Below are 26,082 nucleotides of genomic sequence, written 5' to 3'. Positions count from 1 at the left end.
AGGGTTATCGCGTTCCACGACGGAGAAGCAGTGAGAGATAATAGTTTAGTGTAACTTCTTCTCTCCTCAGTGAGCTTCCCAGGAGAGCAGCAGGAGTTTCCTCTTTGTGTGGAATCTGTGTCAGTGGTGTAAACTGGCCCGTAGTAACCCATCTCTGGCCTCATTAGGGATTATCAGTGTGAAAGACCTGACCGTAAACCTGCAAACGTATATAAAGCTTAGGTAAACTGATTTTAAATGTAAGCGTAAATAATATAAATGTGTCAATAATGACTTTATACAACTGAAACCAGCCATTCATTCACTTTTCATGACATGACATGAGGGCACAAAGCTATCGCATTGAAAATTGGGAAATTTCTTGTTTTGTTCATTGCTCATCTCACATAGCCAGACTTAACTCCATCAATCACTGCACTGACCACAAATTATTGCCATGACATTGGCAAAAAGCTGACCTTTAGAGAAAGACGAGACTTACAAAAGAAATATTTGCATTGCTCTGTTTTAATGTCAAATTGCTACTATTCACAAGCATAAGGAAGATGTAATTAACAAATGATACATAATGTGAATTTACCCGCAGTTAAAGAGCAGTTTCAGTAGCAGGGATCGGATTAAACATTCCTTTACTCAAGTTATTTAACTATTTACAATGAGATTATTTTAAATATGAATAACATCTCATGTTAGCAACACAACTGAGCGACAGATGTCAGTTATTGGTGTCAAATAAGTTCAAGTATTTAGTGCTGCCATTTTTAACGTTGGGGAAAATATCACAGAAACAGAGCGGGAAACAAAAACACACATCATGCACATTACATTCAACGACTATCCGACAAACATACAATGCTTTGATCACTCAGATATTTAAAAATGTATATATTGCACATGTTTACCTGGTTAAAGTGAGGCTTAAATATAATTTAGTAAAATAACTGAATCAAATATTTATCTTTTGTTGCCATGAATTAAATATTAGCAACAACATCTCTACTTTCAGTCCAATAACTCATAGAAATATTCAAAGACACTGTCGCTTTGGGATCAGTGATAGTGGAACGGCACCCCATAACTCAGCTGTTACAGTGCAGTTACTGGAGCAGATCGTATGCACCATATATGGACTCATGAAGACTGTGCTTCTATTATTTCAATAAAAAGATAAGTGGATTTAATGTGGGATTAGTGTCACAAGCTGTAATAATAACTGCCTTCTATGCAACATATGGAGCAAAATGTAAAGAGCTACATGTAAACAACAGCTGGTACAAGCTGAGAAATAATGTACCAGTGTACATCTGAGATCATCTGCTCAAGCATGTGGCGCTCTCTGCAACAACTGTGCAATTACACGATGTGCAGATACACAGTTTCATCTTCAACATCACCGCGTTAACAACAATATTCAGGTTGACAAATAAACCTGTGAAGGAGCTGATTCTTGCAGCTCTCTTCATACTTCAGAGATTTCAAACACGTTACTTGGATTTTTGTCCAGTTTCAGTATTCAAAATCAATCTGAAATCGTCTCAAGTGTACATCACAAGCACAGGACTTCCATAAACTGTAATATGAAACCTGTCACATTTGTTTTAGTACAGTAATCAGATGAAATACAATGATATATTCATGTTATAAATGTTAAAAACATTACAACTTTTAAACATTTTCTGACCCTTTCTGGTTTATAAGAACCTGTTGAAAAGGTTGCAAAAATAAATCGTGTTTCTACACACAAACAGCCAATAACCAAAAGTTAGTGACCGTGCGTTTTTGGTCTATCAAGGAATTGCCGTTAGCCACAGCAGTCATCCCTTTCGACTGACAAAAAAATTAATCACATGTGCCCTACTGTACTTTTAATGGTCTAGCTTGTAAAACATCTTCTATAACAGTGCAAGAAAAGACTTTTACTCGCCATCTCATTGACTAGAACAAGTGGTTGGAAAACATGTTTCCAACTTGTTGTCCAATTATACAAACTCGGGCCTCATTCTGACAGGGCAGACGATGCAAAGCTTGTTTTTAGCACCAAATGTCAGAAATGAGGAGCTGGCACACATGGCATCTACATGGTACAGTCTAATAAGACTTTAAAGGTAGTGTTTCAGGTAGTGTTGGGAGCTCTCATATACAGTGCATGGTCATTCCTTTTGACACATAAGTAGACAGAAACAGACAAAAAAAAACTTTCCTTGCTTTCATTAATGCTTTGATTGCTTGTTTGTACCCGTTTGGGGAGAAATACTGGAATATGTGTGAAAAGTTAAAAGTTTCCTTGAAAAAATATCAAGACTTATGCACAATTGTTAATGTAAGGGCTTTAAAAGCAGGATGAGTTGAGCCTTAAAAACATTGCCTTTTACAAGAAAAAAGCTAAAAGTACACAAATTACTGAGGATAAAAATGTATGTACAATTACTGTACAAACCACTTTTCAAGTTGATGTGGCTTTGGAGGAATTGAACACACAATATGTTCCTTCTTTAAAAAAAAATGCACCATCATGTTTATTTGCATGTGTAGCTGTGAGGACCTAAATAAATGCTCCACAAAGGTAATATAGTCTATTGTTCCATTTGTATAATTGCATTATATCCACCTTTCAAAAAGAAAAATTAAAAACACAAAAAAATGAATACATAAAAAAAATGGAAAGGAATGACACTGGCTGCATGTATTTGGTACGAGAGCTCAACCAAATAATAAAGTCGGTCCATCACATCAGATCACCCATCATCCTCTGCTCATCCAGGTTTCTCTCCTGAAGACTAACAGTGACGCAGCGCAGGGCATGCTCAGTGACTTGACCTCGTCGTTATCAGTAAGTTGGCTAAATTGTAAACCTCAGGCTGGATTCAGACTGAAGCTTCAAATCTGCAGCGGTGAGAAGGCGTAGAACGGGAACTGGGCCTCGTCCTCGTCCACAAAGAAACACTGGAAGTAGGGCAGCTCATCTGTGGAGGGAGTTCAGAGTAATATGTTCTTCACTTCTATCTGTCATCCCGAGAGAAGACGGAGTGTGCTGTTTGCACACTTGTGTGATATTTTGCTTATGAGAAGGGAATTTGGACTCACCCTCCATCTGAAAGCTGTCTGATACAGAAGGCTCTGCTATCGGAAAGAGAACATGATGTTAACCATAAAACAATACAGTGTTCTATTACCCTGAATTATTGCTTCAATAAGCAATAATTCAGTACCTTTTACTTTTTCCTCTTTGGTAATTTTCTTCTTTTCTAGAACAAAAAAGAAGAATTTCCATGCATAAATAAAAGTATAGTTAGAAGTAGTAGTAAAAAAATATTTCAAACACTTAAAAATTAGTTGCTAAACAAACAACTGTACCTTTCTCTGCAGGCTCCTGTATCTCTTTAAGAACTCTGTCCACTGTTACAAAAGATTGATAATGATTAACTACATGCAGGGGAATATGCAAATGCTGGTGCTGTTTATATTTATATTATTCACACAGACATTTCCCTAGTCTATTTACATTAAAGGACAATTTCACCCAAATATGAAAATTCAGTCATCTTCTCACCCTCATGCTGATGGAAAGTCAGATAAAGTTTAATCGTCCACAAAACATTTCTGGAGCTGCACATCAAAACAGAGTTGAGCTAGAGATCCGAAACTGAGACATTATTATCAAAAAGACATTATTTATACCCTTTTTAACATCTTCACCTAAGTTGCTAAGCTAAAAGTGTTAGTAAGGATCCTGTCCGAAGTGGGTGCACAAGCTCGACCACGCGTCAGGGGTTTAAATAATGTAATTTCAAATCCATTTGGGATCACAGTGCTTCAGGAGACTTGGATTATGCTGTATGAGCTGTATGGAGCAATTGTAGCTATGAAACTGCACTTGAATTTCCGTCCACATGAGAAGATAATGACTTAATTTTCATTTTTGGCTGAACTTATCCTTTAAGTTTCAACCTACCTTTAGCTTTCTCCTCTCTGGCTGCCTTCTTCTCAACTGTTTTTTCTACAAGAAACAAATACATAAAGTTTCATGAATAATTAGGTCTAAAGTGTACAGTGGTAGTTGTACTGTAAACCATTTGTCTGGTCAGTTTCTTAAAAGTGAAGATACCTTTCTTTACAGGCTCTTGTTTTTCTTTAGGAACTCTGTCTTCTGAAATAAATCAAAATGGTCACAAAACATGAAATGATCAAGCAGCTGCTCTGTCCTCTTGCAGTTTCAAAAGTATTTTCCATAAATTCACAGTATATTGACATATTAATGATTGTATGCAGTACCTTTCTTTGCTGCACTGGGTTTGACCTTTGCTTTTGAGACCTCAGGCTCTGTTTCACAAATATAAGTGAGAAATTGGCAATTACAATATTGCTGACCCCTCAGGGCAGAAAAAAAAAACAACTTTTCTCTCTTGCTTGTGTTAGCTAGTATAGCATATGCATCTTTTACCAGAGTAGACTCGGGATGACATTAATGTGGCTGATTTACTGCAGCGTCTCTTCATAATGATATGTTGTTATGAACAGACATGCCTAAGGTCCCAAAGCAAAAACTGAAAACATCACTGCCAATAGACTTTCTAGGGTTGTTAAAAATGTTTAACATGCATGTGCAGTAAGCTACTGGAAAATATTGCTGAACTCTCTGTACACTTACTGTCTATAAGCCTAAGATTTATAGACAAAGAAGTCAAAATTGTTGTTATTTTTGGATTCATAACAGAATATCTTCTTGCTGAATAAAAACACATTTCTAAATCTTAATTTTGAATGTTTTCTATAAAGGATGTCGAGTATCACATTCAGCAGGAAAATATTCTCAGGCTTCAGCAGCAGCGGGTAGAAATGTGTGTTTCCCCTCTAAATAAACCAATGGCTACATTCACAGACTGCAGTGGCCTTCATGTTGTAATCAGATTACATGTTGCACTCGGCTTGGTACATGAAGTGCTGCCTCTACTGAAGCACTAAAGTTGTACCTTTCTTCACACGGACTGGTTTGGGCTTTTCCCTGAACATGGCTGCACCATCAGGAAGAAAATGCAATTGATAAAGCATACAGTTCTTCTCTTTGTGGAATGATTTCTAATAGATATACTATATTTATACTATAATATCTATATAGACTATAAAACCTTATTAAGATAGCCTCAAATGCATCACCAAATTGAGATTCTTGTTGCATCATAATCTGATCTAAACAATGCTGATATGTACAATAACAGTATTCACTGTGGCAGACACTGTACCTTTCTTCACTGCAGCAGGTTTGTCCTTTTCTTTTGGAGTCTCCAGTTCTGCAGAAGGAAAAATAAGGTCACAGGATCTCAACAGTGGAAGTCACAATTATCTAATTGTCCAAAAAGGCATATTGCAGCTGGAGCCACAGCACAACCACAACAAAACTGAGTTTCTAAAACCTTAAAGCAGCTCACACAGCATGAGAAATCTATGACTAGAAAGCTGTAATTTGTGTTAGAAAGTGAGAAAACACTATTGATTCGTGCCTTTAACATCAGCAGCTGGTTTGGGCTGAATATATTAGGCATCTGGTGATTATAACCAAGAAGTCTTTATGTACTTGTTGTTGCTTTTTTATCATCTCCTCAAATGTGAAATGGACATATGACGCTATTTCCTCATTATACATGAAATAATCTGTGAAAATGACTCAACCAGAGTTAGTTTCACCTCTTTTAAAGCTTATGGCTCTATATAATGCATATTTTCATTTTATTTTACGTGTTTTTGTAGCTTTCATTTGCCTAAACACAGTTTGTATTAAACTAGAGCTAAGGGCTTGAGGGGCATTTCAACATTTACAACACATTGTAAATGTTTGTTGGCTTGGATATCATGTGCTGTGTAATCTCAGCTCTTTATTGTCCATGAATTAGTGGGTAAGAGGTGAGTAATAAAAGCTTGATGATCTATCAACTACACCTATTTAAGCAGGCATAACGTATTCTTAAAGATCATTGTATGGAAGCAGCTGTTTGCCGATGCAGCTGCTGCAGAGGAATCAACCTCCATTTCCTGTACATTACATCCTCTACAGTGATTTATTGATCTTGTATGCAAAGTGCTTGTTTCCCTCGTGAGCCGTCCAATCAGAGCTTTTACACATGACCTACATCCTGTGACCAGATAACTGTAATTACAAGGATATGTAGATGGAGCACCACTAATGTACCATTCTTCACATGGACTGGTTTGGCCTTTTCCCCTCAATAATGCTGATCCATCAGGGAGAAAATACAATTAATGTTTACTTGTGACAATGCTTGCCCTTTAATTACCGCAGTGACACACAGAGCATTTTGTTTTAAAAGTTTAAAATTAAAAGTTTTATGTATTTGTCACCTAACATGACCATCTGAGCTGTAGGTGTCGTTGTTTTTGTACCTTTTGTGAAGGCTGGCTTGACTTTGTCCACTGATGCTTTGGGCTCTGAGTGAATGTATGAATTTATTGGCTCTCATGAACTTTGTTGTTGTAGTGTGATAACATGTTAGAGTTCCTTTAGTGAACCTACGGGATTATAATATAGACTCAGCAGCAGTTTATAAGGTACAACCAGCCAAAACTAATGCATCTGTATAACTCAGTTGATACAGTTGACACAAACTGCAGCAGAAGTTGAATCAACAAATACTTATCTTTATAGTCGTCATAAAGTTTGTATTAATTGCATTAGCTTTAGCTACAGTAGGTTCACCTAATAAATTGGCAACTGTGTGTAGATGATAATGTTATTTCTTCTAAGCTACAAGCCCAGAAAATCATCTCCAGGCTGATGATTTTGGCAGGCTACCTTTCTTCTTTAGGAGTGATTTGACCTTTTCCTTCTTTGTCCCAGTGTCTGTTTTAGAAGGAGCTAATTCAAAGGAACAACATTTTTTTAACATTTTTTTTTTAACTCAAATATGGATATGAAATACTATGTCTTGTTTTAATTAAATATTTACCTTTCTTTTCATGAGCTGGCTTAGGCTTCTCCTTTGGGACTTCAGGTGCTGCAGCAAAACACAGGGTGAAAATGAGTTCAGTTGTTGTGTTAAGAAGAGTTATCATTTCGCCAAATAATGATTGATCGTATCAGAATTACCCTTTTTGGCAAGAGCTGGCTTGGCCTCAGCTTCTATAGGGAATAAATACAAAATAAATGCCTGTTTTGTTTTTGGTTTTTTTAAATAAATAATAGATTTATGAACAATCCAATGACATTGTATAATATTTCTTGGAGATGTGATTGAGATTTTTGTTAAAAAAAACAAACAAATTGTTGTTATCTTGTGGCTGTAAAGCATGAACACTGATTAGCATTCCACCAGCAGACACATGTTAATCGCCTCTAAAGCACGAGAAACACACTTGCGCTGCATACCTTTCTTCTTTTCAGCAGTTTTTGCTTTGATAACAGGTGCTAGAAAGATACACAGCCCTATTAATTCCAATGTATACAGTTAAGCGAGAAACAACAAAGACACTACAGTCACAAAACCAAACCTTTTGTGGGAGTCACTGGCTCAGCCTTCTTCTCCTTGAGAACCTCAGCTTTGAAAGCAAATGATAACAATAACACAAATGTCAGTAGAGTTGGCCATTTCCAGCATTTTGTGTCCATGTCACCATACCCGATTTACAACTAATGCAGCTTATTACACTGAAATTGAAGCATTCCAACAAAAAATTGTTAAGAAAGCAGACTGTCAAAATTAAAAATGAAATAACAGTGAAAGTATTTTAATTACTGTAATTACCTTTTTTAGTTGGTGCTGGTTTGACTTTCTCTTTTGGAGTTACAGGCACTAATGAAGAGAAAATATTACAGTGAAATGGTACAAGTTAAACAAAGACTAACTTGCTAAAGTGGTGAGCATACACACAATATTAAAATCAGCTGTAAAAAAAACAAACAGACGGACCTTTCTTCAGTGGCACAACCTTCACCTTCTCCTTTGTTAGTGAGACATTTTTGTGTGGTACTTCTGCCTCTGTAAGAAGAAACGAATGAGAATGAAAATCAGTGACTTCATTATTAAAACATTAACATAAACGTTGATTGGTGTCCTCTTACCTTTAACAACTGGGGTGGCTTTTTTCTTGAGTGGAGCAAGTTCTGTAAAAAAGAGAGTTTAGGTTCATCATCACAGAAATTAAGATGACACATTGGACCGAATGTAAGGTAAGCTCTTACCTCTCTGTGCTAGAACTGGTTTGGGTTTCTGTTTTGAAACCTCAGCTGCTAAAGAAAACATATGACATGATGTTCAGCACACAAAACCAAAACCTTTGATGGCATGAACATTTTGACGTTTGCAGCGTTAAAAGTTTGCCAAACCTGTCTTTGCAGAGACTGCTTTGACTTTCTCTTTGGGTGCCTTGACAACTGAAAACAAAAAAAACAAACAACAGGTGTATGCTTAGGATCACTGACTCAAATCACTGAAACATGGAAGAATCTAAAACCAATCAAAACTATACACCAAAAAAAATACCTTTTTTCATGGGCACTATTTTGACTCTCTCTTTTACCAGAGTGGCGTTTTTGGGAGTCTCCTCTTGTTCTGTGGAAATACAATACACATACAGTATGAAATTGTTGCTCAAGATCCAGATAGCTGAATATTTTCATGTCCATTATAAAATGCAACACTCTGACCTTTTTTCAAGGTGACTGGTTTGACCTTTTCTTTATCAGCTTTAACAGCTTCTGTGTGTCAAGAGCGCAAGGTTGGTTATAGCAGGACAGTTTTATTTCCATTGTGACAAAAGAAAATAATGTTTCTCTTTGGTGATAGGAACATTATGAACTTATAATGTGCATGTGTTACCTTTCTTGGCAGGAGCTGCTTTGGCCTTTTCCTTTGAAACTTTTGTGTCAAGAAACAGGGCAAAATGTTAGAATAGCTTTGCCTTTTGATTAGATTCTTTAAAGCTCTACTATATTTGCATTGCAAACTGATAAACTTTAAACTGTAGGTATACATTAAGTAGGTATCTGATGAAGGTCATTATGTTGAGTTTTTGTTTAAAAAAGTGTTGATTCAACACTAATATCTGTAGTTTGTGGTGCTGTTGAACTGTATTGTATAAGAGTTTCCGCATCAGTGAGTCTTTGCATTACCTGATTTTACAGGTTCAGGTGTGAGTTTTTCCTTTGGTTCCTTCTTGGGCTCCTTGGGAGCTGCCACTGGTGGAAAATAATGAAATTATGAAAATAATGTGACAATGAATGTACAACTTCTTATGTGTACTACACATACAAAGTCAGAAAAAATGCAAAGTTTCTGACTAGAATATGGTCAAGTTTAATTGAAATGATTAATATAACAATAAAAAAAAATCAATACAAAAGAATAAAAGCACGCTCATACCTTTCTTTGCAGGTTCTGCTTTGGCTTTCAGCTTAGGAGCTTCAGGAACTTCTATTATTGGAATATTCAAAAAGATAATTCATGAGCTCATCTTATCTTGACATTAACTCCACCTACATGCGAAACTGCATCACTGCAGGCACTAGCCAACATGTAATGGTGGCACTCAATGCAAACTATAATTATATCATAATTATTTTGCCTATGGTTTATAATGTCACACACTGTAACAAGTGCACATGTGGTTACACTGAATGTGGCCTGTTACTGACCTGTTTTTGTAACATTAAGATGTTCCTTTTTCAGGACAGGAGCTATCTGCTTTCTTACAGCTTTGACCACCTTTACTGTCTTCTTGGGCTCATCAGCTGAAATGAACAGCAGAAAGATTATGCTACAATTTCAGTGTCAGGCTGTTTTATTTCATTCTATTACATTTTGTTTTTTAACTCTACAAAGCATCGTTCAGTATTCCTGATGAAATCTGACTGATATCTTGCCATTTTATTTATTTTTTATTTAAAGAGGTGCTGATTCAACTGTAAGATCAGTAGTTTGTGGTTCAGTAGAACTGTATTTATTTGGTTGTTGATATAAGGATTTCCAGTGTTTCATTTTCTTATATTCCTCTTGCTCTCTGGCTTCGACTGCAGTGTCTCTGAGTCTTTGCATTACCTGATTTTACAGATTCAGGTTTGATTTTTTGCTTTGGCTCCTTCTTGGGCTCCTTGGGAGCTGCCACTAGTGGAAAATTATGACATTAAAAATCCTTAGCTTTACATAAAGGCACATGTTTATTATGTGACACTTAATATGTAGTTTTTTATGTGTTCTACACATAAACAAATCAGTGTCAGCAAGGGAAAATATGCTAAATATCTGGCTTGAATATGTTAAGATGAAGTTTAATTCTTGAAAGGGCTGATTAAAGATTGATAGGCTATAAGGTTATGTAGCATCTAAACCGCTTAATAACTCAAAATACTTTTTCTTGAATTGACAATTGACACAAAAGAATGAAAGCATGCTCATACCTTTCTTTGCAGGTTCTGCTTTGGCTTTTGCCTTAGGAACCTCAGGAACCTCTGTTATTGGGGATAATTCATGAATATAATGTGTTAACTTATCTTCATATTGATCCATGCTTTAAATGTAATGTAAATATACTGCTACTAGAATAGTTTTGAATACTGTTCGATTCCTCTTGACCCATAGTGTGTGTGGCCTGTTACATACCTGTTTTTGTAACATTAACAAGTTCCTTTTTCAGAACAGGAACTATATGCTTTTTGACAGCTTTCACAGTCTTTTTGGGTTCATCAGCTGAAATGCAGAAGAAAGATTATGCTATAATTTACAATTATGCAACTTTGGTAGGAATAGTCAACTGTTTCTTTTTTGTGTATTTCCTAAACATTGTATTGCTGGCCTATGCATACCTGTCTTATCCTCTTTCCTCTTGACAGGTTCTTTGTCTTTGGCAGTCTTCTTAATTTCTTTCTCTTCTTTAGAAAGCTTTGCTGGCTCTGTCTTTTGTTCTTTCTCTTCTTTGAGGGATTTCTTTATGTCTTTCTCTTCTTTGGATGGTTTCTTGACCTCTTTCTCTTCTTTGAGAGGTTTCTTGACTTCTGTCTCTTTTTTGATGGGCTTCTTTACTTCTTTCTCTTCTTTGGATGATTTCTTTATTTCTTTCTCTTCTTTGGGTGGTTTCTTGACTTCTTTCTCTTCTTTGGATGATTTCTTTATTTCTTTCTCTTCTTTGGGTGGTTTCTTGACTTCTTTCTCTTCTTTGGATGGTGCCTTTGCTTCTTTCTTTTCTTTGATGGGTTTCTTGACTTCTTTCTCTTCTTTGATGGGTTTCTTGACTTCTGGCTCTTCTTTGAGAGGTTTCTTGACTTCTTTCTCTTCTTTGACAGGTTTCATGACTTCTTTCTCTTCTTTGATGGGTTTCTTGACTTCTTTCTCTTCTTTGGGCGGTGCCTTTACTTCTGTTTCTTCTTTGAGAGGTTTCTTGACTTCTTTCTCTTCTTTGGATGGTTTCTTTACTTCTTTTTCTTCTTTGATGGGTTTCTTGACTTCTTTCTCTTCTTTGAGGGGCTTCTTGATTTCTTTCTCTTCTTTCAGAGGTTTTTTGACTTCTTTCTCTTCTTTGATGGGTTTCTTGACTTCTTTCTCTTCTTTGGGCGGTGCCTTTACTTCTGTTTCTTCTTTGATGGGTTTCTTGTCTTCTTTCTGTTCTTCAGATGGTTTCTTGACCTCTTTCTCTTCTTTGAGAGGCGTCTTTACTTCTTTCTCTTCTTTGATAGGTTTCTTGACTTCTTTCTCTTCTTTGGATGGTTTCTTGACTTCTTTCTCATCTTTGGATGGTTTCTTGACCTCTTTTTCTTCTTTGGATGGTTTCTTTACCTCTTTGTCTTCTTTGGATGGTTTCTTGACTTCTTCCTCTTCTTTGAGAGGTTTCTTGACTTCTTTCTCTTCTTTGGATGCTTTCTTTATGTCTTTCTCTTTGGATGGTTTCTTGACCTCTTTTTCTTCTTTGGATGGTTTCTTGACCTCTTTCTCTTCTTTGGGTGGTGTCTTTACTTCTTCCTCTTCTTTGAGAGGTTTCTTGACTTCTTTCTCTTCTTTGAGAGGTTTCTTGACTTCTTTTTCTTCTTTGGATGGTTTCTTTATGTCTTTCTCTTTGGATGGTTTCTTGACCTCTTTTTCTTCTTTGGATGGTTTCTTGACCTCTTTCTCTTCTTTGGGTGGTGTCTTTACTTCTTTCTCATCTTTGGATGGTTTCTTTACCTCTTTGTCTTCTTTGGATGGTTTCTTGACTTCTTTCTCTTCTTTGGATGGTTTCTTGACTTCTTTTTCTTCTTTGGGTGGTTTCTTGACCTCTTTGTCTTCCTTGGGTGGTGCCTTTACTTCTTTCTCTTCTTTGAGAGGTTTCTTGACTTCTTCCTCTTTTTTGAGAGGTTTCTTGACTTCTTTCTCTTCTTTGATAGGTTTCTTGTCTTCTTTCTCTTCTTTGGATGGTTTCTTGACCTCTTTCTCTTCTTTGGATGGTGCCTTTACTTCTTTCTCTTCTTTGAGAGGTTTCTTGACTTCTTCCTCTTTTTTGAGAGGTTTCTTGACTTCTTTCTCATCTTTGATAGGTTTCTTGTCTTCTTTTTCTTCTTTGGATGGCTTCTTGACCTCTTTCTCTTCTTTGGAAAGTGCCTTTACATCTTTCTCTTCTTTGAGAGGTTTCTTGACTTCTTCCTCTTTTTTGAGAGGTTTCTTGACTTCTTTCTCAACTTTGATAGGTTTCTTGTCTTCTTTGGATGGTTTCTTGACCTCTTTCTCTTCTTTGGATGGTGCCTTTACTTCTTTCTCTTCTTTGAGAGGTTTCTTGACTTCTTTCTCTTCTTTGATGGGTTTCTTGACTTCTTTTTCTTCTTTGGGTGGTTTCTTGACCTCTTTCTCTTCTTTGGGTGGTACCTTTACTTCTCTCTCTTCTTTGATGGGTTCCTTGACTTCTTTCTTGTCTTTGGATGGTACCTTTACTTCTTTCTCTTCTTTGATGGGTTTCTTGACTTCTTTTTCTTCTTTGGATGGTTTCTTGGCCTCTTTCTCTTCTTTGGGTGGTACCTTTACTTCTCTCTCTTCTTTGATGGGTTCCTTGACTTCTTTCTTGTCTTTGGATGGTGCCTTTACTTCTTTTTCTTCTTTAATGGGTTTCTTTACTTCTTTCTCTTCTTTGATGGGTTTCTTGACTTCTTTTTCATCTTTGGATGGTTTCTTGACTTCTTTCTCTTCTTTGGATGGTTTCTTGACATCTTTCTCTTCTTTGAGAGGTTTCGTGAGTTCTTTCTCTTCTTTGAGAGGTTTCATGACTTCTTTCTCTTCTTTGATGGGTTTCTTGACCTCTTTCTCTTCTTTGAGAGGTTTCTTGAGTTCTTTCTCTTCTTTGAGAGGTTTCTTCACTTCTTTCTCTTTGGATGGTTTCTTGATCTCTTTGTCTTCTTTAGATGTTTTCTTGACCTCTTTCTCTTCTTTAAGAGGTTTCTTGACTTCTTTCTCTTCTTTGGATGGTGTCTTGACCTCTTTCTCTTCTTTGAGAGGTTTCTTGAGTTCTTTCTCTTCTTTGAGAGGTTTCTTGACTTCTTTCTCTTCTTTGGATGGTTTCTTTAACCCCCTGTCTTCTTTGAGAGGTTTCTTGACTTCTTTCTCTTCTTTGGATGGTTTCTTCACCTCCTTCTCTTTGGATGGTTTCTTGACCTCTTTGTCTTCTTTGGATGGTTTCTTCACTTCTTCCTCTTCTTTGAGAGGTTTCCTGACTTCTCTCTCTTCTTTGAGAGGTTTCTTAACCTCTCCATCTTTTTTGAGAGGTTTCTTGACCTCTTTCTCTTTGGATGGTGTCTTTACCTCTTTGTCTTCTTTAGATGGTTTTTTGACTTCTTCCTCTTCTTTGAGCGGTTTCTTGACTTCGCTCTCTTCCTTGAGAGGTTTCTTGAGTTCTTTCTCTTCTTTGAGAGGTTTCTTGACTTCTTTCTCTTCTTTGGATGGTTTCTTTAACTCTCTGTCTTCTTTGAGAGGTTTCTTGACCTCTTTGTCTTCTTTGGATGGTTTCTTCACTTCTTTCTCTACTTTGAGAGGTTTCTTGACCTCTTTCTCTTCTTTTAGAGGTTTCTTGACTTCTTTCTCTTCTTTAAGAGGTTTCCTGACTTCTTTCTCTTCTTTAAGAGGTTTCTTGACTTCTTTCTCTTCTTTGAGAGGTTTCTTGACCTCTTTCTCTTCTTTGAGAGGTTTCTTGACTTCTCTCTCTTCTTTGAGAGGTTTCTTGACTTCTTTCTCTACTTTAAGAGGTTTCTTGACTTCTCTCTCTTCTTTGAGAGGTTTCTTTACTTCTTCCTCTTCTTTGAGAGGTTTCTTGACTGCTTTCTCTTCTTTGAGAGGTTTCTTGACTTCTCTCTCTTCTTTGAGAGGTTTCTTGACTTTTTCCTCTTCTTTGAGAGGTTTATTGACCTCTTTCTCTTCTTTGAGAAGTTTCTTGACTTCTTTCTCTACTTTGAGAGGTTTCTTGACTTCTTTCTCTTCTTTGGATGGTTTCTTTACCTCTTTGGGTGTCTGTTCTGCTTTTTTGTCTTTAGATGGCTTTGGTTCTTCTAAAAGTTCATCAAGTTATAAAAACTGTCAGTTCTTTATGTACCGTAACATGTCTGTAACAGACTTCAAGGTTTGATCAGTCTTACAGCTAGAGTATACTGTCATCTTTGTGTACAAATGGGAATGTTACTCATATGGAAACAATAAAAAATGCTGAATCACTATCATACGTATTTGCTTATAGTGATAACATATATATTACATATACAATAAGGTTAAACAAAGAAATTATTGAACATCATTCTGTTTTGGACCTATTTCATACTTTGTACATAAACTCTACAAAAGGCTGGTTTCTGTGTTTACACAGGTACATCCACGTACAATATTTGAACTTTATGATGAAGTGCAATTACCTTTGAGCCTCTGTGGTTTCTTCTCAACAGGTTTGGCCTCCTCCTTTGGCTTTTCTTCTTCTAGTTTTATCTTTATGGTCTCCTCATGTTTGGCTTCTTTCTCTTTTTTCTTCTCTTTTTCAGTTTCTGCAGCTTTGAGGTCTGTAAACAACCATATTCATAAGTAAAGTTATCAGGTGCTCATGTGAATAGAGTACATTATTGTTTTACTAAGTTGTACCAAATCAATGTATTCAATGAGAAAATTAGGAAACATAAAAAGATATGGGGAGAAAACAAAGTGAAGAGTGTGCACAATTTCAAGAACATTACCTTTAATAATGGCATCTGTAACTTCTTTCATTGCGTGCCTTTCCTTTGCCTCTTTGAGAACTAAAGTATTTCATGCAGAAATATATTAGAATATACAGTACATAAGAGAGCGATTCTAGCCAAAAATCAGACCAGCAATATAGTCATCACGACAAGTAATCATGCTTGCCTAGAAAGCACTACACACTAAAAACACTATGGCTACAAACACACCAAAAGCATTCCAAAAATGTCCTCATCCAGAAATCAATCAATGTTTTTCTCAGCCCTTTAGCACCATCTAGCTGCTGTCTCTACTAATGGCTCACTGCCTGAGGCAATGACTGCTCAGTTTAAAGAAGGAACACTTAAGTTGCCAATTTAATTAGCACTTTAGGAAATAGATTTGTCCTCACTGAGTCATCAAGATGAAAAAAAAGCACAGTTAAAGGAGCTGGAATTAACAGGTGATGTACTAGTCCTAAGATCCTCTTTCAGTGCAGCTATTCACACATAAGTCAGGCTGAGTTTCAGATCTAAATAAAACTTGACTTGACATTATCATATCCATCTCTATAGGTTTTTTTAATTTAATGTGCTAATCTTTCTTGTGGTCAGATGAGTTTAACAGTTTAGTTCATGTGTGTTCGGTACATATAGCTACTGACTAAGCACACAAATTTATGTTTATAGAGGACTAGCCTATATATTATGATCCCAGACTGATCAATGCAGATACACAAATAACTGCTACCAAGATTTCCTTGGAGCTCCAAAAACTGAGGTGAAGATATGTCTGAGTGAGTTTGCTAGCTCAACTTAAGCAGATATTTTGCACTTCTCATAAGGTTTAACAAATTGTTTTGTAAAGTGACAAACAGAAAGGAGAGGTGGAGGAGAATAACTGGAAGAACAGGTGTTTCTTGTCCTGAGGAGTTTTGGAGGATAGGCTAGTCATACAAACACACCATAGGTGCTCTGCACACACAGTCGATGCATACTGTGCTAGCTAACGTTACAGCTAACGTAGTCAGAACATAGGCCGTTTAAGACAAAAATACAAAACATTTTGGTCAAATAACATGTCATGAATTTACGTGTGGTCAATCTGATCAGTAAAACACCAAAAATATTAGCCTAGCTTATCTAATTACAAGCAGGTAGAGAAGGTTAGCCTAGGACAGGGATTTGCAAAGTCCAAGTGTATATTTAAAGTATTGCTTGTACAACATTATAATTATTTGCATTACCTCTGTTTTGTAGCTCCTCTTTGCATGACGCTTTGGTGGATGTAAACAGGAAGTACAATGTTGCCAGCTAGCAGGTGAGTTAGCTGTGGGCTACAACTTGAGCCCTGGCATTTTTTTACCTGTATTTGTATTTGTTTACAATTTGACTAATTGGAGCTATTAACAGTAGGCCATTAGCAGTTCCTGTTTACAATTTACCCAAGGATGCACAGACAACTATCTCTGGATTACTTTGATGCTAAAGAAAACTAAAAAATACTGTGATTTTGAGGCAAGTTTTGCAGTTATTAGATCATCTTTTTTGTGTACAAGTGTTTTTATGGATGTTTCACAATAGACGTAAGAGATAATCATATCCTAGGGAAGTATAAGTCACACTCATTTCTGAATATAAATGACACAGAGATTTCTGATATCAACCGTCGCCTCTGATTCTGAGTAAAACAGCAAACATTTCCTAAAAACAATCTAATCTGTTTAATCTGTAATGAAACACCTTTTGTGATGAAACAAGGTTTAAATGCTTGGTGCTCTGCTTGATGATTAACACTCACAGAACAAAACAGCAAAAACACAATGTTAACGAAAAGCACTGAAATAAAATATACGAAACAATATACATGAGTCGTTCAAGTATCCTTTAGGCCCTTAAAACTAGTCATGTCACAAAGCATTTAGTGTGTCATTCGTAAAGATGTTAGCAAATGTAAAGATGATAAATACTCATACTATCATTCCAAGTTACATTCATCTTGAGGAACACACTCACCATCAGAAACATTTTCATAACCTGATAATGAAGAAAATGATGAAACATACATGATGGTAATGGTAAAAGTGTTGTACCTTTCTCATGCTTGTGATCAGCTCTTGATCCAAGTCTTCTGAGCCTCTCATGGGGAATATGAACCTTCCTCTTTCGTTTAAGTTCAGGTTTCCCACTTTCACTGTTGTTGTTGTTTTCATCATGATCGTCGATGATGTCGGAGTATTCGTCTTCGTCGAGAACAGTTGTCCCTTCTTCCTCATCATCGGATTCAGGTGCTACACTGGCATTATCGAGTTTCTCAGCTGACAGGATTTTAAGGTCAAGCTGTTGGACAGATGACTCTTTTTCTTCCTCTTCATCATCCACCTCCACGAGAATCTCCATTTCTTCCTGTTTTTCTTCTTCTTCTTCCTCCTCCTCCTCATCGAAAGACTCATCATCATGAAGATCTAAAGCTTGATCGTCCTGGTCAATTTTTGAAAACTCTTCTTTGACACCAGTGTCACTTATTTCAATGTTTTCTTTGTCTTTTTCTTCATGAAGATCTTTATCTTCAATCTCCTCCTCATCAGCCTCTTCTTCTGTTTTTGTGTCCTCCTCCTTCTCCTCCTCTTCTATAGCATCTTCAGTTTTTGTCCCCTCTTCTTCCTCCTTCTCATCTTCCATTTTGGTCTCCTCAACCTCTTCTACTCTCTCCTCCTCCTCCTCAATGTGTACCAAAACTTCTTCAGCTTTGGTCTCCATCTCCAGCTCTTCCTCCTCCTCATCTTCTCCTGTTTTTGTCTCCCCCTCCTCCTCCAAATGTACCAAAACTTCATCAGCTCTGGTCTCCTCCTCCTCCTCCTCCTCCTCCTCCTCCTCCTCCTCAACTTCTACCACCTCTTCTGCTGTTTTGGTTTCCTCCTCCTCCTCACTGTGTACCAAAACGTCATCAGCTTTGGCCTCCTCCTCCTCCTCCTCCTCCTCCTCCTCATCTTCTACCCCGTCTTCCACTGTTTTGGTTTCCTCCTCCCCGTGCACCAAAACTTCCTCATCTTTGGTCTCCTCCTCCTCCTCCTCCTCATTTTCTACCACTTCTTCTTCTGTTTTTGTCTCCTCCTCTTCCCCGTGTACCAAAACTTCTTCAGCTTCGGCCTCCTCCTCCTCCTCCTCCTCCTCCTCCTCATTGTCTACCACTTCTTCTGCTGTTTTTGTCTCCTCCTCATGTACCAAAACTTCTTCAGTTTTGGCTTCCTCCTCCTCATCTTCCTCCTCCTCATTTTCTACCACTTCTTCTTCTGTTTTTGTCTCCTCCCCCTCCCCATGTGCCAAAACTTCTTCAGCTTTGGCCTCCTCCTCCTTCTCCCCCTCCTCTGCTTCTATCTCAACCTCTTCATTTTTAATATCTCCATCTTCTTCTTCTTCTTCTTCATCATCATCTGCTGTTTTTAATTCATCCTCTTCTGTAACAATGCCTCCGTCATATTCTTTCTGCTCCTCCTCTTCCTCAATGTTCGCTGCATCCCCCTCGGTTTTAATGACCTCTTCCTCCTCCTTCTTAGTATCCCCCTCTACTGCTTCTTCCTCTTCCTCGCCGTCATCATGGAGGAGCTCCTCATCTTCCGGTGCTCGTTCATGTTCCGTTTCTTCGACGTCGACATGTTTCACTAGTGATGTGATAGCAACAAATTTAGTGCCTTTTATCGATCTTGTATCTGACTAAAAAATTGGACTATTAAAGAAAAACCGTGTGAATACCATCATCTTCCTCCGCCGCTGTCAGATCTGCTTCAGAGGGAACTTCAGCTTCCTCCTCCATCTTTGAGTCTGGGGCTTCACTTAACTCTGCAGCAGCAGCAGCAGCGCCAGCTTCTTCTTTGGCAGCTTGCATGATCTCTGTAACTGTATCATCCACCCATGTGACCTGTTTAATCCGACCTTCACCTTCATGTATTTTTATACAGAAATGCAGCTCCGAAAACTTGTTTTAAGGTACAGAAAGAATTTGATGGGGTGAAATGTGTACATGAACAATGACTGTTCATAGCATTACATAGTACACAGCACATGCGGAAGTTAATAACTTTCAACATATGCTCATATCAGCTTAAAAGCCTGCAAACTCCCCTCCAGTTAGTTAGAACTGAAGATGCATCTTGAATGAAAGGCGAAACGTCTTCAAGAAACTGAAACAAGTCCAGCACTGAAAATATGCTCATATCTTTACAATTTCCTTGTTGTCAGCAAATCTTGAAATTACCAAAACCAAGTACACTCAGTCAATGCTTGGTTAATCTTTAGAAATGTGTCACAAGTGTATAGTTTCATTTTAAGTAACTTCCTGAAACAGCTGAGCACTTTGAGTATGGAACTGATGTACAAGCTACATTAACATGGGATTTACATTATGATTTAATGGACAAATTTCATGTTAACCTTCACATCTTAGCATTCGTTGGGTCAATATAGCGGATAATATAGCAGTCAGTGTGAATATCCCTCATCTATGGTGCAAAAAAACAAACAAGATATTTCAGGTTTTGGCTACGGAGACCAGGATTATTAGTTGGATCCATTCATAGTTGGTTTTAGTCTTTTCATGGGAATTGATGACAAACAGAAACATTTGGACTATTGCCAGACTTATTCCAAAAATATTACCACCCACAATTGATTTAGTGAGTAATATTCTGAAGGCTAACTTTTGAAACGTGTTGTACTGATGATTTATTATTATTCCATGCAAAGACAAAATGAAATACTCGGCACGGAAACACACGTCATCCAATACAAACAATCCAGATACAAACAATCCAGATACAAACAGCATACAGGATATCACAGATGTTGAAATACAGGTGGCAGACACATATTAAAGACGACTTTTCAAGCTCAACATAACAAAACTTTTTAACATATGACACAAAATATGATGAGTGGAACAAAAAGATGTGAATGCAGAGTTCAGTGACATGTAACATCCAACAAACAGTCAGTGTGACAGACAAAGGAAGAGATGCAGTCACCAGGTCATAGATGTTTATTCCAGTGAAAGTATACAGTGGTTATGATGAAAATTTGTTCATGCCATAATTAATCGCGTTTGTTCAAACCTACATACCGTCATACAGTTACATCATACATTAGAAAATGACATAAGGCAGACTTGAAACCGGTTCACACAAAGACTAACAAAAATCAATGCAAACATGCATGAAAGGCCACTATTTGCAGGCAGCACACATTAAACCTGTCCATAACAGGTGTGGCGCCATAGTGTGGTGTTTTCTTACCTTTTTCTAAAGGTGGCAGGAATTCACCTACATTAGAAAGAAGAAAATGAATAAATGACAATTAGCTTAATATTTTAACCATTATTTTTATTATCTGTATTGTGACAGCAAGGAAAATTATTGCCATTACTTACCTTTCCTCTGTACCAATTTTATATCAGGCACGGGAGCTATGGTTTCATCTAGTCAAATGGAAAAAAAAGACTTGTTGTAGTTCGCAGAAAGAGGCTAGTAAGATGCTTTTAGGTGTATAAAAACTAATAAAAGGAAAACCTTTTTCAGTCACTATGTGTACAACCGGTGTGGCAGCAGGTTCACCTAAAACATGAGAAGAAAATATGGCAAAATATGCATCAAGATTTTTTAATATATATATTTTTGTCTTTCTGGATCAGAAGTATTGAAGCATTTGAGTTAAAAGGACAAGCATACCTTGCTCACCGACAAGCATGCTTGACATGGAAGCTATAAACAAATCCTTCTTGTCTGACATTTCCAGAATGGCATCTTCAACGACTTTCATGGGGTCAATGGACACTTCAGGCATGATCCCTGAAATATCAGCACACCACAAACTCAGTCAGAGCTGCTGTTCATAATACTAACATACCCAACTTCAGATTGTTCACTGTTTCTCCCATTACAATATATATATTTGTATGTCTTTGTTCAAAGAGAAATATGAGCAGTCACATCAAATGTAAACAGACCTTGTTCGCCAATCAGCATTGAGGAGACGTAGCCCACAAGCATGCTGATCTGTTCTGTGGTGATTTCTGCTGTTCTCTTCAGGGCTGACATGGGGCTGAATCCCAAAGCATTCTGGATACCTGATCAACAGAAAGTCACAAGTAAAAGTATTGTATTCAAAACCTTGCTGAAGTAAAGTAAGTCAGCAAAAGTAAAAGTACTCATACTTCCCTATCACTGTTTTACTATGATGCTTTTGACTAATATCACTGCATTAATGTGAATGTTGCATTTTACTCCTGTAGTTGTTTGAGATCGGTACCTCATACTTTTGAGTAGTTTAATCTACAGCAAGGCTTCATATTATATAAGATAATCATACTGTATGTATGTATTCATGTGAGAGCCATATATCTTTGAAATGAAAACTAGCCTGTTTTCAGCTTTTTTACAATGCATCTCCCAGCTGATCCAAGAGGGTTTTTTAAAAATGTCTTAAAGATTAGGTAAAGGTTAATAACCACGACAGATACTGTACCTTGTACTGCGTCCAGTATAACATCCATGATTGCACAGAGAACATCTTGGATGTATCCTGCTATTCCACTCACAAAGTCGTTAGTAACACTGAAGACATTTCTGCCAATGACCACAGGGTCAATGAAGCTAACGTCAGTGGTTCCTGAGAAGAACAACACACATCCAGGCCCATAACTCCAGTTAGTTACTTCATTCAACAAATCGTTCTGTCATTTAGTTGAAAAGACAGTTAATGACCAATCAATGATTAATGTTCTCTTTAAAAAAACAAAACTATATATCTATAACAAATACAAACGTTATTAACTAATAATGTTTGTTTAGTCATGAGTTAAGGATTAAACAATACAGACATAATTATATTTAATGTAAAGGTTAAAATATGAAGCAGGTACCTTTTGTTATGTCCAGTATTTTGTCTACGATGGCACACAGCACGTCCTGGATGTAGCCCACTATCCCACTCAGAGTGTCATTAGTAACACTGAAGGCATCTCTGCCAACTACCACAGGGTCCATGAAGCTGACGTCAGTGGTTCCTGGGGGAAAACAAATAAGTACAAAGAACAAATATGTAAAATCAAAACTGTGTGCTACGTTAATGGCCATTTTAATATGTTAGGAGGTTTAATACCTTTCACTACATTCAGAATAGTGTCCAGGATGGCACAGAGCACATCCTGTATGTAGCCCACCACTCCACATGTGAATTCATTAATAACACTGAAGACACCTCTGCCTATGACCACAGGGTCAATGTAGCTAACGTCAGTTTTTCCTGAGAAAACAAGGACATTTGTGATGGAAAAACTAATTTATTAATATCAAACTCAGCAAGAATTATTGAAGTAGAGTTGTAGATGAATGAATCAAATGATTAGTCGTTTTTACACATTTAATTAGAATATCTATCAAGCTATTTGCTGGTGAATTGAAAGGACTCCTTAGTAAGAAATAAGCATTCAAATATAGTAGACTTACCTTTATTAATATCCAATATAGTATCCAATACAGTGTCCACTATAGCACACAATGTGTCCCTGAAGGAGCCCACAACTCCACCCATGAAGTCATTCGTTGAGTGGAAAGCCTGTCTACCAATGACCACAGGGTCAACATAGTCGAGGTAGAAGTTCCCTGCGGGATCATTAGAGTCATGGTTACATCACACGTCAGCCAAAATGTTAACAGCTGTCTTTCCTGGTTGTTTTCATACCTTCCTCATCAGAAAAATAGCGAACAACTCCATCTTTTGCGTCCGATATTTCCTCAGCAGCGTAAGTGGCAACAGACATGGGGTCACTTAAATCAGGTGCACATTCTAGAAGACCAGAAATAAGATGTTAGATGTCTAAAAACATGTATGCATGCATTCTTCTGTATCTCTTATGTACCTTGAAACTTATTGAGCAGACTGGAAACTTCATCATAAGCGTTGTTTACTGCTCCAACAGGGTCTGTGATGATTTGCTGAATGTCTGAGAACAATAAAATACATATTGGTAATTATGCATGTCTGATGACTGAAGTTATTTCAAAAAAAGGTGCATTTTCAGGTATGTGTGACCTACCAGGGACTGTTTTGTACTCCACAAAGTCAAACATCACCACTCCCACTGTCACCCAGGACAGGAGGGCAACCAGAGCTATCAGCAGCTCTGCAGACATCTTCAGCTTCCCAAGGAGCCCCAGACCTTTGGACCTGAGGGAGCTCGCCTGTGGTGCCGCCACTCCATTGGACACAGTGGCTAAAGATGGATAGGTAAAGATATTAAAGTCACTCTGAAAAGTCAACCATATGTCCCTGTTTCGGTCTTACTTTTGCTTCTGCTACATGAAGATGTTTGGTTTGAACTTTTACAGTAGGTTATATAATATAATTGGTATAATTGGCCTCAATGTCAGTCTACATAACACTCAATAGGTGCAGATCAAAATATCAGGTTACAGTGGTATTTAAAAAAATACATAGTTTGTCTGCCAGAGGGCGCTGACGTGTTGTATGTCAGTACAGATCTCAATCACAATAAATAATCATATGAAAGGGTTTCCCTATTTATATAAAAAAAAGTTAAGTTAAGTGTTTTTGTAAAAAAAAAATAACATTGGCTGCTAGAATGCTATCAGATTTGATTAAAATTTGGAAGGAAATAAAGTTTTTGAGCTATGCTTTTTTGGCTTGATACCCTGTTTTGTTCCTTTGCATGCAGATGGAGGGACAAACATGTCCGTCAGTGATTACGCACATATTCACACATCATTATATCAATAAAGGCATAAAGGGAGAAGAAGTAGACTGACAGTAAGTAAACATGGGCAATTTTCAAAATTTTAAGAACAATGCATTTTATTGTTAGTTAGACCTCAAAGATTCACTGTGTCATTGCGTTTTAGTTTAAATAGTTTAATGTAAACAGAAACTTTGTTTACAAGAAAACTCCACAGAGCTCCTTTAAATTGACAATATAGTTCAGTCAGAGATAAATAATGACATATAACCATCTTTAAAAACTTATCAGCTGGAGTTCCTTTTATATATTTTTACCTTGAAGACAGTATCTTGTTCCAGTCTCATCATACACACTGCAGCTAAAACAAGACAGGTGAAGGCTATTTCCTCTGTGATAAAAAGGATTGAAACAATGCCTTAGCCATGGAGTCAACACTGGGGGTGACCACATCTGTTGGAGTCTGGGGGTCTCCCCCACCAAGGAAAGTGCAATTCTAAAAGATTCACAGAAATCCATGAAACACATTTTTTCTTTGTTCATTTGCTCATGAACAGAATGTATGCTACCTAGCTAACGCTCCAAAGAGAATTTATATTATTTATTTTTCATTTTTATTATAATTATTTTAACTGATAACCAGCTCAGACAAACCGCATACAGAACTCCAGTACACTGGACCAGAACCAGCAGTAATACTGTAATAATCATAATTTGATTAGTTAAGTTATGTTTTAATTACATTTGCTAATGATTATTCAGGATGGTGGTGTGTGGTTTCTTCTCAAGGCATAGCATTTTTTTTTTATTTAGCCTATATTTTGCATTAATATATTTAAGGAGGGAGATGTCCCCCACAATGTATATCATAATTACGGCCCTGGATTCAAACATAACACAGTGAAGACAGTATGTCTGATCCTTGCCTTCATCAAATGGCACCACTTCTCTTGTGTTGCATCAACATGTAAGCTTTAGGATTACGTTGATTAAGGTTGTAGCCTGATCAACATAAACCTATCTGACATTTCACCTGGAAATATCTGACATTTTCATTTAGGTCATCCAAACATGATTCCCACCTGTTTAGTACAGTGTGAAGTCTTGATGGTATTTAAAACCTTATCATCGCCATCGTCAACTAATTAAGTAAGAGTGCACCAACGCTGCTGTTCTTTCAAGTGTTACAGATACCTTCTAACTGCGAATGAACTCTGTGCATGCCCGCATCATGATTCACTTCCTCATATACAAGTGCTGGTTTATGAAAACTAAAAACTGTCCCCTCAGTCAGCTGAGTTATTCAGGGTGGACATATGGTGTCAGTGTTTCACCACAAATGTATACTGACTCTGACTGAAACCGCCTGTTGCCGCTGTTTTTATTCACTAAGCCCCATAAGATTCATCAAAGAATTGAAGATTTCTTTGTGAAATATTACTTGTTTGAGCAGCACACATAACAAGTTGCCTTATTTTTAGATGGTAAGGACAGAAAGTTGTTGAAAAACCAGAGGTCAGCCCCAGCAGCAGTCATGTCTGTCACAGGACAGCGATACTAATACTCTGGCTACATGATATCCTGTATTTATAGCAACCAACTTTCAACACATTTTCCTAAGAGGACACACAGCATCATAACATTGCAGTTTCTTTATTACAAAGCATATATGACTTGGGCTTTCTGTGCTGCATCAAGCAGTAAAGGTTAATAATTGTAGGCCCAGTGCAGGTGTAACAGTCCTACCTTCAGCCATGGTGGTATGGAGACAATTTCAGGTATTATCCTTTAAGTTGGGGGCAAAGCCTCCTCATGCAGAAGTGAATGGAAAATCACAGATTTGTTATGAACCCAATCTGCATCGACTTGTCAGTAAAAGAAAAATGTTCCAGTTATTCAGTTATTCCATTTCCACTTGGTGATCACAGTCTTGTTCCGTTCATCTTGTAATCCACAGGTTGAACTCCTCCAAGGTTTAAAAAAAAAAAATGAAGAAAATGGAAAAATCAAACATAAAGTTTCACAGGCGTTGGGGAATTTGGAGCTGCCAGTGTGGCAGCATTGCAGCAGGGGATCTAGGGGCCAAAGCAAAGCAACGCAGGGAAGGGGAAGGAAAGCACCAGGCTAAGCACAGGGCTGGATAGGGTGAGGGGGGAACGGACAGAATATTCCACCCAGTGTT

General features: G+C 37.3%; 1 protein-coding gene across 21 annotated transcripts; it reads right to left on the bottom strand.

The window, feature by feature from the left end:
* Window positions 1-489: 489 nt before the first annotated feature.
* LOC311274329 (uncharacterized protein) lies at window positions 490-26,082 on the bottom strand. Of its 21 annotated transcripts, XM_084381921.1 has the most exons (46): window positions 25,647-26,082; window positions 23,244-23,420; window positions 23,067-23,150; window positions 22,889-22,993; window positions 22,654-22,809; window positions 22,307-22,450; window positions 22,068-22,211; window positions 21,671-21,814; window positions 21,153-21,272; window positions 20,875-20,994; window positions 20,716-20,760; window positions 20,577-20,624; window positions 20,443-20,469; window positions 18,908-19,051; window positions 17,248-18,816; window positions 15,173-15,232; window positions 14,861-15,001; window positions 11,165-14,503; window positions 10,811-11,074; window positions 10,608-10,694; window positions 10,406-10,456; window positions 10,047-10,112; window positions 9,644-9,739; window positions 9,372-9,422; window positions 9,122-9,187; window positions 8,829-8,867; window positions 8,657-8,707; window positions 8,493-8,561; window positions 8,336-8,383; window positions 8,192-8,239; window positions 8,072-8,113; window positions 7,920-7,988; window positions 7,755-7,802; window positions 7,501-7,548; window positions 7,379-7,417; window positions 7,100-7,132; window positions 6,960-7,007; window positions 6,806-6,868; window positions 5,241-5,288; window positions 4,273-4,320; window positions 4,106-4,147; window positions 3,953-3,997; window positions 3,355-3,396; window positions 3,210-3,245; window positions 3,085-3,120; window positions 490-2,963 (listed from the first exon to the last, which is right to left on the bottom strand). In XM_084381921.1, exons 1-46 carry the CDS (start codon window positions 25,654-25,656, stop codon window positions 2,878-2,880), a joined length of 8,286 nt encoding a protein of 2,761 aa, XP_084238047.1. In that variant the 5' UTR covers window positions 25,657-26,082; the 3' UTR covers window positions 490-2,877. The 21 variants fall into 21 exon arrangements, with proteins under 21 accessions (XP_084238047.1, XP_084238040.1, XP_084238051.1 ...); XM_084381914.1 differs by having other exon boundaries at window positions 10,811-14,503; XM_084381925.1 differs by having other exon boundaries at window positions 3,085-3,117; window positions 10,811-14,503.

Source organism: Pagrus pagrus (assembly GCF_965226575.1).
Source record: "Pagrus pagrus genome assembly, chromosome: 18".
Taxonomy (NCBI): Eukaryota; Metazoa; Chordata; class Actinopteri; order Spariformes; family Sparidae; genus Pagrus; species Pagrus pagrus.
The sequence above is the reverse complement of the archived record's forward strand: the minus strand, read 5'-3'. Positions and strand labels throughout refer to the sequence as shown.

What these genes read in the sequence shown, in the direction of transcription:
- LOC311274329 (XM_084381914.1), bottom strand. An exon ending in ACCTGAATCTGTAAAATCAG is followed by an intron (nt 9,740 to 10,046) that starts GTAATGCAAAGA and finishes TGTTCATTTCAG; the next exon opens with CTGATGAGCCCAAGAAGACA. An exon ending in ACCAGTCACCTTGAAAAAAG is followed by an intron (nt 8,562 to 8,656) that starts GTCAGAGTGTTG and finishes GTATTTCCACAG; the next exon opens with AACAAGAGGAGACTCCCAAA.